The following is a 16,256-nucleotide window of genomic DNA, read 5'->3' on the forward strand; positions in this document are numbered from 1 at the left end:
TCATCAGTTCTGGTGGCCAAAGATGAAGAAAGACATTGAGAACTATGTGGGGAGCTGTGCTGTTTGTGCAACCAGCAAAAGACTACCAGGGAAGAGTCTGGGGCTGCTGCAGCAAGTGGCTGACCCAGCCAGATCCTGGGAAGAGATAGCCATGGACTTTATAGTGGAGCTGCCTGAGATTGGGGGGAGCACCGTGATTTGGACTTCATTGCCTGTACTGGCCTCTCTCCAGCCCAGAAACTGGCGAAGATGTTTTTGCAACACATCTACTGACTGCATGGGGCACCTAAATGCTTCATTTTAGATCGTGGGGTCCAGTTTACTGCTAAGTTCTGGAGGGAGTTTGTGAGGATGATTGGGTTCTCCCAGGCCAGAGGCACAGTTCTGCTTTTCATTCGAGTACAACTGGATCTGCAAGACGAGCTAATGCCATAGTGGAGCAGTACCTGCGCTGCTATGTCAAGTATCAGCAAACAAACTGGGCAGAGTTGTTGACATTTGCAGAGGGGGCGTATAACAACGCAGTGCACACCAGTACTCCTTTCACTCCTTTTAAGTTAGCAACAGGTGGAATTTGTGCCAGTACCAGAGTTCCCACAGGAGCCTCCCTCCTTGAGCACCCTAAGTGATTGGGTGGATTCGTTCCAACAGGTCTGGAGCAATGTGAAGAAGGCTTTAGCTAAGGCAGCTGAAAACCAGAAAAAAACATAAGAAACAAGCTCCTCAGAAGACGTTCCATGTAGGGGATAAAGTACATGTGTCAGGGCCCACTTCAAAACCTCATCCTAAGAAAGCAGGAAACAGTTTCTTCCAAAAGGAACTTTTATTAGGAGAAGCTGATAGCAGGCATGATAGGTAGGATCTGAAGGTTTTCCGCTTAGATAAATAGGTTAAAAGAGTCCCAAGCAAACCCCACCCAATAGTTCAGCCAGTTTGAATGGGCCAATCCTCAGGCGTTAAATTCGTTGTGGGAAAGGAGCTGATAACACAGGTCTTTCCCAGGCTTGCAGCAATGTTATTGGTTCTTCACACCTTCCCTTCCGAAATGGGAGATAAGCCAGATGGCCGGAGGCACATTCCTTTCTCCCCCCAGGGTAACATCAAGGGAGAGACAGTTCAAAGAGTAGATATGCAGAAACAGCAGAAGGGAAACATTGTAGTGACAGAAACAGAGACAGCCCACAGCGTGTTCCCCCCTCCCCTTCAGGAAAACGGCAGAACCCAGAATAATGAAATAAAAGGAATGGAAAAGAGTCTCCCTTAATAATATATGGGTTCTGACAACATGTCTACAAAGTATCTTAAGCTGAGACAAAAGTTGCAAGAAGTTAGGGCCAAAGTACATAGGTCTTTTCCCCACAGTGAAAGTCATTAACTCGGTGACATTAGAGCTAAGACTATCAAGGTTGTTGGGTAAAGGGCACCCAGTATTCCATTGCAGCATACTGAAGCCATACAAGGAATCCACACTGAGAACAGTAGGGACGGCGTCCCCGCCCAATAGTAGTAGAAGGGGAAATACTGTATGAAGTTAAGCGAATCCTCGATTCCAGAATCCACAAAGGGAAATTGCAGTTCTTAATTCAATGGGAGGGTTACACAATGTCAGAATTTGGATGGATAAAAGCCCAATACATAAAAGCGGATCATTGCTGTGGTCTGTTGGCTGCTAGCTCACAGGAGGAGGGGGAATCTGGGTTAACATCGGAGCTTTTGGAAGGCTCCAGTGAGCAAGAAGACTCAGAGCCAGATGCAGAGCCGGGGCCATCTGCCCACGGTCAGGCAGAGAAGCAGCTGTTTTGGGGGCCTGAGTGAGGAGGAGGAGGAACACATGGGGCCCATCCCAGATGTGTGTATGCGTAGAGAGGAGAGGAGAGCAACGGAAGGCAGTGGGCCGGCTCTCAGGGAAAAGGAGACGTTAGCCAGCCCCTCCCTGGCTGGAACGTAAATAGAAAGAGTTTGAGAGTGGCCTGTTGTCGCAGACAACCAGGTTACAGGAGTTACAGGATACTTCAGTTGGATTTCCTTGCCAAGATTTCTTCGCTAAGACCCAGCTTTAATTCTATCGTACCGGTTTGCTATTGTCTAATAAAGTTAATATTAGAGAACATAATGCCTCTGGTGCTTTGCTTCATTGGGCTTCTCAGCCAGAAATCGACACTTTAAGCAGTGGTATTGCATGAATAACATAGAAAGTTTTTTTCAAACTGGGTATGCTGCGTTTTTTATTGTGGCTTTGTGCCTGGATTCATTTATGATAATGAGTTGATAAAATATTTGTTGGTATAGGACAGAAATTTATTTAATAGTCTATTTTGTTAAAATGAGTTATTTTCAAATAATTGCTCCAAATACAGCGGGAAGATCTGCAGAGCAGGAGCCTTGCCAATTAATTGTTGGGTCTATTAATGATAGCCTATATTTTAAATGATCAGTTCAGTATAAACTGATCATTTGGATACCCATCACATTGCCTACATAATCTTGATCCTTAGTTAATATCAATAAATTTTATTTTTACTACTATTTTGCTGCCTTGTGCAGAGAAAAGCAGGAGAAATTGAGCCTACTTCTGTAATACCTCCAAAGGACCCAGGAGATATTCCCACATTTGATGAATGGAAGAAGCAGGTTATGCAAGTGGAAAAAGAAAAGAGTGAGTTTAATTGTTTTTAAACAAACTTTGGACAGAATCCTCCTTTTAAAATAAAATGGTTAAGGTTCATTTTGTAGTGCATTTTTTTAGTTTCCTTTAAAGAAACATACTCTAGTTTTATTCAATATCAATGTCAAGTCTTTTTTTATTCTGAGATGCATTATACAGATTTTCCAAAGGAACCAAAGCATTGTTAATAGCAGTCCACAACATTTCCTTAAAAAAGCGGCCTTAACTTTAATGATGTAAGTCTGCTTATAAACTCATGTGAAAGAGAAAGTACACCCTCCTTGAGTTCTGTGGTTTTTATGTATGAAGACATAGTAAAAATCATATGGCCCTTAACAGTTCTTAAAAGTAGATAAATATAACCTCAGATGAATAGCAACACATGACATTGCACCATATCATCACTTATTTTACTAAAGGAAAGCCAAAATAGAGAAACCATGTGTGAAAAACTAAGTACACTCTTACTGCTTTCATAGGTACTAAGAGGCTAAGTAGCAAAGAATAAATACATCAACAATGATCTTAGAGAAGCAATTGTTGCTGCCCCTCAATCTGGGAAGGGTTATAAGGCTATTTCCGAAGAATTGAGAATCCATCTTGATACAGTGAGGAAGATTATTCAGAAGTGGAAAACATTCAAGATAATTGCCACTCTTTCCCAGGAGTGGATGTCCCAGCAAATTCATCCCAAGGTCAGACCATGCAATGCTTAGAGAAATTGCAAAAAATCCAAGAGTTATTTCTCAGACTTTACAGGCCTCAATTGGTATGATAATGGTTAAAGTTCATAACAGTACAATTAGAAAAAGTATGGTTTGTTTGGAAGGGTTGCCAGGAGAAAGCCTCTTCTCTCTATAAAGAATATGGCAGCACAGCTTAGGTTGCATCTGAACAATTCACAAGACTTTTGGAACACTGTCCTTTGGACAGATGAGACCAAAGAGATGATTGGCAGTAATGCACAGTGTCATATGTTTGGCAAAAGCCAAATACAGCATATCAGCACAAACATTTCATACCAACTGTCAAGCACAGTGCTGAAGATGTGATGATTTGGGCTTGTTTTGCAGCCACAGGATCTGGATACCATGCAGTCATTGAGTTGACCATGAGCTCCATTGTATATTCAAATTCAGAATAGAGCTAGGAGAGACCTTGGAGTACTTCTAGTCCAACTCTTGCTCAACCAGGAGACCCTATACCATTTCAGACAAGTAGCTGTCCAGTCTCTTCTTAAAAACCTCTAATGAGGAAGTACCCACAACTTCTGAAGGGAAGCTGTTCCATTGGTTAATTGTTCTCACTGTTGGGAAGTTTCTTTAATTCCAGGCATTAGTTCCCATCCATTGTTTCTTGTCCTACCCTCTGGTGATTTGGAAAATAAGTTGACCCCCTCTTCTTAGTGGCAGCCCCTCAAACTGGAACACTGCTATCATGTCACCTCTAGTCCTTTTCTTAAACTAGCCATACCCAAAATCTGCAATCGTTCTTGATATGTTTTAGTCTCCAGGCCTTTAATTATCTTACTTGCTCTTCGCTGCATTTTTTCCAAAGTCTCAACATATTTTTTGTAATGTGGTGATTAAAATTGGATGCAGTATTCCAGGTGTGGTCTTAGTAAGATTTTATAAAATGGTACTAATACTTCATGTGATTTTGATTCTATGCCTCTGTTTATACAGCCAAGGTGTGAAGGTTCCGACTGACAAACCCAACCAAGCAAATACCTTCGAGATGTTCCAATCTCTTAATGTAAAACTTTATTGAGTACATCATTTCGGCACATATGAAAGCAAAACCAGCTCTGGCTAACTCCAACCCAAACCCCTATAGTAAAAGTATAGAATTCCCCCTCCCCAATCCTGGACAGGTCACATTGCCTAATTAGGTGCAATTATGTTGTTATGAGAAAGTATCTCTGAGTCTGACCAGACACCTGGTTAATCATCCTTGGTTCTCATGGACTTCCTTTATCTTTGTAGCCTTCATTCCATTCCCCCCTCCCTTTCCCCAAGTTTGTTGGCAAGCTGAGAAGCAATAATTGTCGTACCAGCAACGAGTGCTTCAAGCTTGACACCAGGATTCTATTAGCTTTTTGGTGGCTGCCACACATTGTTAGCTCATATTTAAGTCCAGTAGGACTCCAAGGCCCCTCTCACAGTTACTATTTTTGAGCCAGGTTTCTCCTAATCTGTACTTGTACCTTTGGTTTTCCTTCCTAAGTGTAAAACTTTTCTTTTCTCTACATTAAATTTCATTTTGTTGGATAGGGCTCATTGCTCAAGTTTGTCAACATCTTTTTGGAACCTGAGCTTGTCTTCTGGGGTGTTGGCTATTCCTGCCAGTGCCATTGCAAATTTGATGAGTTCTAGAGACAAGTATAGGCCATCTATCCAAGAACTAAAGCTTGGCTGAAACGGAGTGAGGGAGATTGCCAGGAATGCGAATCGGCTGATCTCGCGCTGCTGCAATCTGCCTCGTTTCAGCCTGCTTTCTCTTGTAGCAAGGGAAGCTGAAACTGAGCAAGGGAGTTTGCAGGAGCGCGAGATTGGCCGATTCGCATTTCTGGCAATCTCCCTCACTCCGTTTCAGCTTGCTTTCTGCAAGAGAAAGCCGGGCTGCAGGGCCGCCTCCGCGCGTACTGCTCTAATGCAGAGAGGGAAGGACAAAGAGGGAGGGAAGGAAGGAAGGAAGGAAGGGACAATGGGAGAGGGAGGGAGAGAAAGAGAGAGAGAAAGAGAGGGAGAGAGAGAGAAGGAGAAAGATTTTTTTCTTGTTTTCCTGCTCTAAAAACTGCGTGCGTCTTATGGTCCGGTGCGTCTTATGGTCCAAAAAATACAGTATTTTCTCAACCTCGCTCCTGACCGATGCAATATACAGGTGGTCTATGGAAGGCAGGCTGTTTGCAGTTGTTCTTTCTTCAGTTCTAACTATCCGTTGAAGTCAGTACCTGTTTGGTTTTGTTGTACCAAACCAGACAGTTATAGAAGTACAAATGACAGACTCAATAATTCCTCTGCAGAACTGTTATCAACAGGTCCTGGGGCCGTCTGAACTTCCTGAATTGATACAAAAAGAACATTTTTTGTTGGGCCTTTTTAATGATGGTTCTAATGTTAGGTGTCTATTTCAAATATGTATTTTAAACACACACACACACACACACACACACACAAACACAAAATACCAAAATTAAACAGCTCCTTACTAATAGTGGTAGTCCTCACTTAACACACACTTGTTCAGCAACCATTCAAAGTTACAGCAGTGCTGAATAAGGGATGCTTACAATGGATACGTATAATTGGGGCCATTGAAGCATTCAGTGGTGATCACAATCTGGGTACTCTCCAGCTGTCTCACTTATATTGTAGCATCCCATAGACACAGGATCACTATTTGCGAGCTTCGCTTCCAGCTTCTGACAAGCAAAATAAATGTGGAAGCTGGCAGGAAATCACAAATGGTGAACATGTGATCATGGGATGCTGTGACCATGTGGGATTTGCCTAACAATAGCAACTGGAAGTGTCATAAATAGGTAGAGTCAAATGATGTATTTTATAACCATGCTGCTTAGCGACAGAGTTTCCAGTCCCAATTACTGTCAATGAAAGCTACCTGTAGAATTTTGTTTTCATTCATTGTAAGTTCTCTCTTGTCTTTAATTACAACTGATCACTTTCTCCTGCTTGATTCCCACTGTGCTTTAGGTGCCTCTGATGATCTTGAAGTGGCACCTTTGCTTTTTCAACAGTTCTTCATTACTAATAGGACTATCTCTTCCTTTACTGTTGTCCTTCATTCTGTTCATGTTTCTATCATGCAGTGTACTTGACCACCCCATTGAATATCAGTGGTACTTGGACGCTGACTATGAAAGCCAATTCTCAAAAATTCAGAGGCAAAAAACCTAAAACGAGAATAGCATATTACTACAAGAGATACATGGATACCTTCCCTCCAGCCAAGAAAAGAGTAGATTCATGAGTAGGAGAAAAAAAGTACAAGAACTTGAATAATTTCATTATAAATAGGACTTATATTTGATACATAACAGTTATTAGGATTCATTACAGTTTAATTAACTTTTCTTTAATATGTCTATTGATCAGAGTTTTTGTATCCTTGAATGGGGACATGGAAAAGATACTCAGCAGATTTATAGATGACACAGCTGGGAAGGTTTGCTAGCAGAATCAGAAGTCAGGGTCAAAGTTCAAAAGGTTCTTGAGATACTTGAAGATTGAGTATTTTCCAGTAAATGGCAAGAAATGTAAGGTTCTGCTGGGAAAACTAAGTGGTGATTAGGGCGTAATCTGGCCTGATAACTCTGTGGAATGGCAAGATAAAGAGAAGACATTCAAATAAATAATAGGTATCATCAGTAACTTGTTCAGATTCTGATGCTACCCTCTACTGCTTGAAAATTATTGATTTATTTTAGAAAAATTTATGTACCATCATTTTTGAGTAAAAGAATAAATAAATCTTGTACAATAAAATGTAAGAGCAGCGTATATGTTTCTTGAAAACAGACTTCTACAAAGTAATGAATGGTGGTATGCTTAATTTTAAAGAAAAAAATGTGTCCACCAAGAACATGAATATTATACTATTAGAAAACAGATGATCTGGGAATAGCTTTTATCCCCTATGTTTTCAGTGTTTTGTAAACTTCTGGTAGGATACCCTATTAGTCATATTTCATGACTGACCTTGCAATACCTTAGGCTGTATATTCATCTAAATAAATGGTGATTTTATAAATCCTTTCATATAATACCATCATTTCACGTTATACCTATTGAAACTAATATTGTATTAACATGTAGGTAAAATAAAAGAGACTTCAGAATAATTACAGGTAGCTGATAATATGGTATGGAAATTACTACTGATAGGTTATTAGTACCAAAGAATGTTAGTTATTTTTATGAGTTGCTTTAGCTTCAGAGCTTGGTGATAAAGATTTAAATTGTTTCTTATTAATTCTCTGGTACATTTTGTCTGGTATGCAGGTCAATCAATGCATCCTTCTTCCAATGGAGGTCAACATCTTACAAAAAAAGTCCAAAAAAATAGAAATAATTATGCTTCAGTTGAGTGTGGTGCCAAAATACTGGCAGCTAACCCAGAAGCAAAGGTAATAGCAACACCTAACAATGCTATCTATAGTTTATCTTTTTAGAAAACTGCTGAATGTGGGTTCATTTGTTTCTAATAAATATATTTAGCTGCAATCAAATTTGAAATATTCTACGGTACAAATAAGTTTCATTTCCCACCAGCATTGTAAGAGGTTTTCACTGCTGCTTGTAGAATAAATCAGCCTGTCGTTTATCAGAAGTAGAGAACGGCATCAGTTACATTGAGCAGTGATAATACAAGCCAAAAAATATCCTATATATGCCATTTTAAACAACTTGCAGACATGAGATGATGTGGAAATAAAATATAAAATTGTACTTCTGCCATTAATTGTATCTGAGTTTGTACATATGCATATATGTAATGATACAAACATTCTACCAAAAAGCCAAAAGATAATTAACTACGTTACAGTTTCTGCTAATGAATTATGTTCTCATTTTTGATAGAGTACATCAGCAATATTAATGGAAAATATGGACCTCTATATGCTAAATCCATGCAGTACTAAAATCTGGTAAGTACATTTTCAGTAAAGTGACTATTTTAATTGAAGAATTTCTTTTGCGAAAGTAAAAAAAAAGATTTCAAGAAACAGTGCTAGGCATCACAAACACATGGTGTACATGATTTATTATTGATTATGTGCTATCAAATTTGTATCAACCCTGAAAAAGTCACATAAATAGATAAATAGACCAGCTTGAGAATGATCTATCCCCAGTCTCACTCTTCAGGTGCCCTGATGGTGTGCTCATTATTGATTGAGTCCATCCACCTTGCTGCTGATAATCCTTTTCTTTCTTTCTACCATCCTCAGCATTATAGATTTCTCAAGGGAGTTATATCTATGAATAATATGTCTAAAATATGATAGTTCTGTTTTTTCCACTGTGCTTCCCGCTTTCATTATTGCAGCTTGGAGAGCATTTTCAACTATCAGTTGATTATTGATGTTTCTTCCTTTAATTAAAAAAATATTCAGTCTCTAGCATATGAATTTAATAAATCAAAAAAAGAACAAATAGCTTTGTCTTACTCCTTTCCTGACTTGGAATCAGCTCTTTTGCCATATTTTGCTAGAACTATGTCTTCCTGTTCTGCATATAGTTTTCATGAGTACATGTTTTGGGATTTTTTCCTAAGTTTATTCCATGTGGTTAGTACAATCTAATGCCTTCCTACAATCAAAAGAAGAACTTCTTTTTAGTATTTTTCAAGTTTATTCGGCCTTTACCCTGCGCGGCTTCGGCAGGTGTCTGGCAGGCGGAGGAAGCTCCACCTGTCTCACCTCACCTCATGGCAGCAGCACCGGCCGGGCTGGGCTGGGCGGAAGGTGAGCCGGCGGCAGCAGCCGGCGGCAGACCAGCCACAGGTGAGGTAGAAGCCAAAAGTGGCCAGGGGCAGCCCTGTGTTTGCCTCGCATAGCTGGGATGAGAGTTGCAGCGCCCGCCAGGGCCTGAAGTGCGCCAGGCTCAGCCCATAGCCCTGCGCCTGCAGCACTGAGTAGGTGTGCAGACTGGTGCTCAGCAGCCCAAAGGTGGAGGTGTGGGCAGCGCGGTTCCACTAGCGGCTGCTACCAAAGGGACCGTGGCAGGCTGGCGGCGGGGGGATGCTCCAAAGGTTGTACGGAAGATCTGCGCTGAATCGCCCTGCACCAGGCAGAAGCAGCCCAGGAGGGCGGCCCAAAGCAGCCTGTCCAGGAGGGCAAAGAGACCCCACGAGGCCAGAAGCAGCACGGGCCGCCGCTTGGCGCCCACTGTGGCCAAGAAGTGTCCCAGCAGCAGCAGGACCAGCAGGCAAGGCAGCCGGAGACTGGGTCACTGGGCAGATGGGATGGAGGCTGGGGCCAGAGGTATCTCTCCCACTCCCTTCGGCCCCTGCGCTTTTTGCCTCCCTTATGTGAAAATAATGACATCCCCCGAAAATAAGACCCAGTGCCTCTTTTGAAGGCCAAAAAAATATAAGACCAGGTCTTATTTTTGGGGAAACATGGTAACTAAAAATCCACTTTATATATTAAATATTAGTAGTGACTAACAAATATCACAAGATGTTATAGATACGAAGTAGGAGATATAAGAAACATAGCCAAGACCTATAAAGGATTCAAATGCCTGTAAACAAACACTCAAAGTTTAGGGCACAAAAAGGATGAACCTGAAATACTAGTACATGAAGGTAAATATGATATAGTTGCCATTACTGAAACATGGTGAGATGAAACTTATGACTGGAATGTACTGATGGAAGGATACAAACTATTCAAAAGACCCAACAAAAGAGGAGGTGGAGTTGCATTATATATAAAAGTTCACTACATCTCTACAAAAATCTACAAAACAAAGGATAAAACCTCCTAGAATCCATATGGGTCAATATAAAAGGCAAAAAGAATGACATTGCTATAGGCATATACTACAGGCCACCCAAGTAAGCAGAAGAAATAAATGAACTTTTTGCTAAACAACTAACGTATGTAGGAAATATACCACAGTAGTAATGTGAGACTTTAACTACCATGATATCAGCTGGGAGAGAAACTCTGCAGCAAGTAGGAGATCAAACAGATTCCTAACCAACCTGTTGACAACTTTGTTATCCAAAAGATACAAGAGGGAACTAGAGGAAAAGCTATATAGACCTAACTCTTACTAAGAAATCCAAGAAGAAACCAGCATGGTTGCACAAAGCTCTCTCTGATAAAGACAAAAAGGTCAAGTATGAAAAATAGAAAGAGGGACACATAACTAAGGCAGAGTATTGGCAGATAGCCTGAATCTGCAAAGATGAAGTCAGGAAAGCAAAGGTTCAGAATGAACAAAGACTTGCAACAAAAGTCAAAGATAATAAAAAAAGTTTCAACATCTAAATAACAAGAAAAAAGTCAAGGAAACAGTAGGTCCACATAAGAAAGAGGATGGCAAGAAAGTAACAGGCAACAGAGAGAAAGCAGAACTGCTTAACTGCTTCTTTGCATCAATCTTCACACAAAAAGAAACCATAGCACAACCTACCAAAAACATAAGTGTAAAAGACAGACTAGAAATAAAAATTACAATAAGCAAGAAAATGGTTAGAGGATACCTATCTGATCTTGATAAATATAAATCAGCGGAACCTGATGGATTACATCCCAGAGTTCTGAAGGAACTGGCAGATATTATCTCAGAACCAGCATGAAGCAGCATGAAGTTTCTTTGAGCTTGACACTTATATTGATAAATTTTTATTAAGCCTTATTTAACACAGTGATGCTTTCTTTGTATGGAAACCAACTGTTTGCCCTTTTCAGTGGCTCTACATGGATCTCTGCTCATTCATCGCCGAGGGAGTCCTCAAATCGCCTTTTCAAGGCTTGCATAACACAAGAATAAATCTATTATAAACTAAAATAGAGTGAAAAAAGAAAAAGGAAAAATAAAAACAGGAGCAGAAAAATAGAAAAAAAAAAGATACAAAGAAATGTCTCCCAATCTTCATTTCAGCAATTATATCTACAGTTATAAATTGACTTCTCTAAAGATACGTTGTGATTCTTCTTTGTATACAGATAGTCCTTGACCTATGACCACAATTGAACCCAAAATTTCCATTGCTAAGCAAGACAATTATTAAGTGATTTATGTCCCATTTTACTACCATTTTTGCCACTCTTGGTAAGCAAATCACTACAGTTATTAAGTGAATCATGCGATTGTTAAGCGAATCTGGTTTTCCCCACTGACTTTGCTTGTTAGAAGCTAGCTGGGAAGGTTACAAATGGTGATCATATCACCCTGGTGGGATAGTGTAACATTCAAAAATACGTGCCCAAATTTTGATCAAGTGATCATGGGGATGCTGCAATGGTTTTAAGTATAAAAAATGGTCATGTCACTTTTTTCAGTGCCGTTTTAACTGAATAATCACTAAGTCAGTAGTTGTAAGTTAAGGACTGCCGGTAGTTCACCCTATCTAATCGTCAAAAACATAAATCATATTAATTTTTCTTTTTATTAAGACATCCATAAAAGTTTCTACTCACCAATAAACATACTGGGTTTGTTTCTAATCAAACAACTCAGTTTGGCCCTTTCTGTGAGTTCTCATCAACTATTCTTCAATCATATATATTACCAAATCTTTCCATCTTTGAGTGTACAATAATCTTGTTGTAATTATGTAGTCATGTGAAAACAAATGTTCCATGATTTTTAAAAAAATATTTATCCATCAGTCCCAAGAGGAAAGGTTCTGGTTACATCCAAGTATTTAAAATTCCCTATCGTTAAGATTTGCGAAACTGTAACTGGCTTTATCTTTATTCAGAATTCTTCATTAAGGTACCTGATCATTACCAAGTTTTGACCATGTAATCTTAGAGCTGCAGTCCCACAGTCACATGAGGAAAAAAGTGTATTTGAAAGCATGCATACTCTTTCGAGAACACATTCATTTCTTTGATATATTTGGCAGTGAGGAGAATAAAGCAAGTTGTAAGGACCTGCCTTAATTAGGCCTCCCAAGAAAGCAGAACTCTTGAAACAGGCATTGACTCAAAAGGAACTTTTATTAGGAGTTAGTGATAGCAAGGAAGCAAAGCGAGGTCTGAGAAAATAGCCCGCACAAGTAATATATTTTAATATATTTTAATTTGGTTTTTTAACTTTTGTATGGTGGATTTTTTAATTCCCTGTAAACCGCCCTGAGTCCTCAGGGAATAGGGCGGTATGTAAATGTAACTAAATAAATAAATAAATATTAAAAGCAATGTTTGTTACTCCTCCCCCCAGAGCGCCACTGCCTGTTTGAATCTCAGCCAATCCACAGGTGGTATATTATTTTGGTAACTGGCTCCTTTGGCGTGCTCTTCAAGGTCTCTCAGTTTCATTTCCCTCCAGCTCCAAGTGCAAACCGTCTTCCAGATAAGGGTGACGGTATCCAGGCACATTCCTTCCCCTGGGGAAAGGGCAGTGTGGCATAGGCAGAGCAAAGCATATTGTATATTCCCACATCGGAATCCCCCCTCCCAATAGATTGGCAGGCCCCCCAAAATGGTTATAGAAGCATGTAGACGTTAGCAGAAATAGTAATATATTTTTTCGGGGGTATAACACAATTAGTATGGCAATTAAAATGTCTCCAAGATAATCTTTTTGTCTAGGTTCTGACTGATGATCCCAACGAAGTAAGCACAGCTGAGACATTCCAATCTCTAATGCAAAACTTTATTGAGCACACAGTGTCGGCACTGATGAATAGAAAACCAGCTCTGGCTAAATTGGTGCCAAATCAGTATATTAAAAGTATAGAAACTTTCTTTCCCTCTGACAGTGCAGGTCACATTACCCAGTTAAGCTTCAGACAATTATTATGAGAAGGAATCTTCGGTTCTCAGAAAACAAAATCTTGAATGACCTTGGTTATCAGGCTCAGCAGCTCCGTACCTCCAATACACATTCCATTCTTCCCTGCTCCCTCCTGGGTCTGTAGGCAAGCCAAGAAACAGAAATAGCCGAAGCAGCATGAAGTTTCTTTGAGCTTGACACTTATGTTAATAAACTGTTATTAAGCCTTATTTGGCACAGTGATTTTTATTATATTGCTGATGCTTTCTTTGTATGGAAAGCAGTGAATAATACCTTTGAGAAACTTTCCATATCATTTTGAAGCACATTTCTGGGATCAATTGCCATAAAATGGTTGTTGGCTCAGTCAATAGTTTTACCTATTTTTTGAGAAATATCTTTGAACATGCTTTGAACATATTGTAATTTTTATCTGCCCTGAAGGTTTGTTGTTGAATTGTGTGAACCCATTCAAGTAAAACAGCTGGATATTGCTAATCATGAATTATTCTCATCCACTCCCAAGGATTTTCTGGTGTCTATCAGTGACAGGTATGTCTCATGATCAAAATACAATTGTAGAATTTATTGTCACAAAGTTTAGTGAAACTGAAAGTCAGTTTTTGTAATTTCATAATTTTTTACTATGTTCATGACTTTAGCAGACAATCTAGCATACTTATTTAAAGTTTAATATTCAGGCCTTTTTTTAATAAATTCTCATTTACAGTTCTTTGCAGAAAAAAATAGAATGCTTTACTTTACAAGTACATAAGGCTTCAACTAGTTTTTATTGTGGTTACACTGAATGCTTTTTTAAAATAATAAATTTAGCTAACAGGCTGCCTTTAGTGCTTTCCATTTTAATTTCATATAACTTTATCAGATGTGGACAAAGAAAAATGCCGATACAAAATACTAACGGGTGATTTTAATGCAAGAAAAGGAAGAACAATACCTGGAGAAAAAGTGACTGGCCCATATGGAAATGGTGAACAAGATATAGAGGCAACAGACTAGTAGATTTTGCTGAAGGATAGGAACTTTATATCATGAACTCATTTTACAAGAAAAAAGCTAGCAGTAAATGGACATGGAAGAGTCCATATGGGTGCACAAGCAAAATTGACTACATCATGTCAAGTGATAAAAACTATATTCTGCAATTGTACTGTCATCAATCATTTTAACGTTGGAAGTGATCATTAGAATGGTATAAGCTAAAGCAAAGAAAGACTGTCAGAAAGAGCATATGAAAATGATAAATACGTAAAAAAAACCAAAACAAAAATAGTTTGTTAGAGAACAGCAATTTTGAGATTAACCTATAAAATTCCTTTCCTCTATTGCAAGATTGGGAAGAGATGGACCAGAATGAACAAACAGTCAAAAACATCTTTGAATCTGCTACATCAATAGCAGAGGTCCCCAACCTTTCCAGGTTGGCGGCCCAGAGGGAAAGGGAGGAGCAGGGAAATGTGTACGTGTGTGTGCATGCGCAAATGGGCGTGCACACCACGGTGATGCTAGCACCCATGTGCATGCGCAAGTGGGCCTTGCATACCTGCAGTGGCACCAGTGCCTGTTCAGGTGCCTGTGCACATGTACAAACATGCTGTTAGCACCCACGCATGTGCACAGATGTGCCGCTAGCACCCACAAGCATGTGCAAATGGGGCCACTGGTGTTTGCACATTGGTGCTAGCGCGAGTGGGGGGTGCACACACACTCGCCAGCCATTCCGCGTCCCGTGGCCAACAGGCTGTGGCCTGGTAGCAGGCCACGGACCACAGGTTGGAGCACCACCAGAAAAACACTTTGTACAGTCAACAATCTATGGTGAAACTATTGATTTAATAAAAAATGATGGACAATGAAAAATACTGAAAAGTTTCGTTAATAAACTGGATTATGTTGAACTTTGCAAGGCCATAAGAAAATGTATCCAAGAAACATCAGTTTCATGTGAAGCTTGGGAAAAAGGCAATTGAAGAAAACAAAGGGATTAATAGAGCAAAATGCAAACTTATAAATACAAAAAAGAAGGTTTTTGCATTAAAACGTGAAGATGGCTCTGTGCATAGAAGAATCCAGGAATGTTAGAAATAATTGGAAAATTCTATTAAGAGTTATACAAAGATCAAGAGTACTCATAAGTAACAACACCCATGAAAGAAGAAATGCCAGATATCCTAGTGGAGGAATTATGGTGGCGCAGTGATTAGAATACAGTATTGCAGGCTACTTCTGCTGGCTGCTGACTACCAGCAGTTTGGCAGTTCAATTCTCATCCTTGACTCATCCTTGATAAAATGAGGACCCAGATTGTTGGAGGCAATATGCTGACTCTAAACTGCTTAGAAAGGGCTGGAAAGCACTGTCAAGTGGTATGTAAGTCTAAGTGCTAAGTGCCACAAAATCAATGAAAAATGGCAAAGCTTCAGGAAATGACTGCATTACAGTTGAAATGCTGAAAGCTGGCGGTCACAATTTACACAAGATACTAACAAAGCTACTATACTTGAGATGCCTCAGAAGAAAAAATACCCAATGCATGGAAAAATGCTGAAGTGATTCTTATACACAAGAAAGGGGTCCAAGATGATTTAAAAAATTTATCACCCAGTAAGCCTTCTTGCAGTCATCTACAAGGTTTTCACCAAGATAATACCAAAAAGAATATCAAGAACATTAAATAATGCTCAGCCAAAGGAGCAGGCAGGGTTCAGAAGTGACTACAGCACAATGGATCACATCCAGGTTTTTCAGCAACTCATTAAAAGGCACAATGAGTACACTATGCTTCTGTGCATGGCTTTCATTGACTACGAAAAGGCATTTGACTCGGTATTCCAGCAAGCAATGCGTTACTCAACCAAAGCATAGACACTGCTTATATAAACTTACTACATTCATATATGAAAAAACAATGGTGATGATTTGCCTTAATGATCTTAAAGTGGAAATTAACATCGAACGAGAAATCTGACAAGGCGATACAATATCACCTATCCTTTTCTTAGTCTGCCTTGGAGAAGTATTTTGCAAACTAGACTGGGCAAAAGATGGAATAGAAATCAGTGGCGGCAATTTAAATCACTTAAGAT

At 39.6% G+C, this 16,256-nt stretch overlaps 1 protein-coding gene across 4 annotated transcripts in view; it reads left to right on the forward strand.

The window, feature by feature from the left end:
- Positions 1–16,256, forward strand: part of SUCO (SUN domain containing ossification factor) — an 81,714-nt gene that overhangs the window by 16,062 nt on the left and 49,396 nt on the right. For all 4 annotated transcript variants that reach the window (XM_083357529.1, XM_083357528.1, XM_083357526.1 and 1 more), the window contains exons 7-10: positions 2,545–2,656; positions 7,690–7,814; positions 8,269–8,336; positions 13,594–13,701. In XM_083357529.1, coding sequence (XP_083213655.1) covers positions 2,545–2,656; positions 7,690–7,814; positions 8,269–8,336; positions 13,594–13,701 — 413 coding nt within the window. The remainder of the gene's footprint in view (positions 1–2,544; positions 2,657–7,689; positions 7,815–8,268; positions 8,337–13,593; positions 13,702–16,256) is intronic.

The sequence above is a fragment of the Vipera ursinii genome (assembly GCF_947247035.1).
Source record: "Vipera ursinii genome assembly, chromosome: 3".
NCBI classification, from domain to species: Eukaryota; Metazoa; Chordata; class Lepidosauria; order Squamata; family Viperidae; genus Vipera; species Vipera ursinii.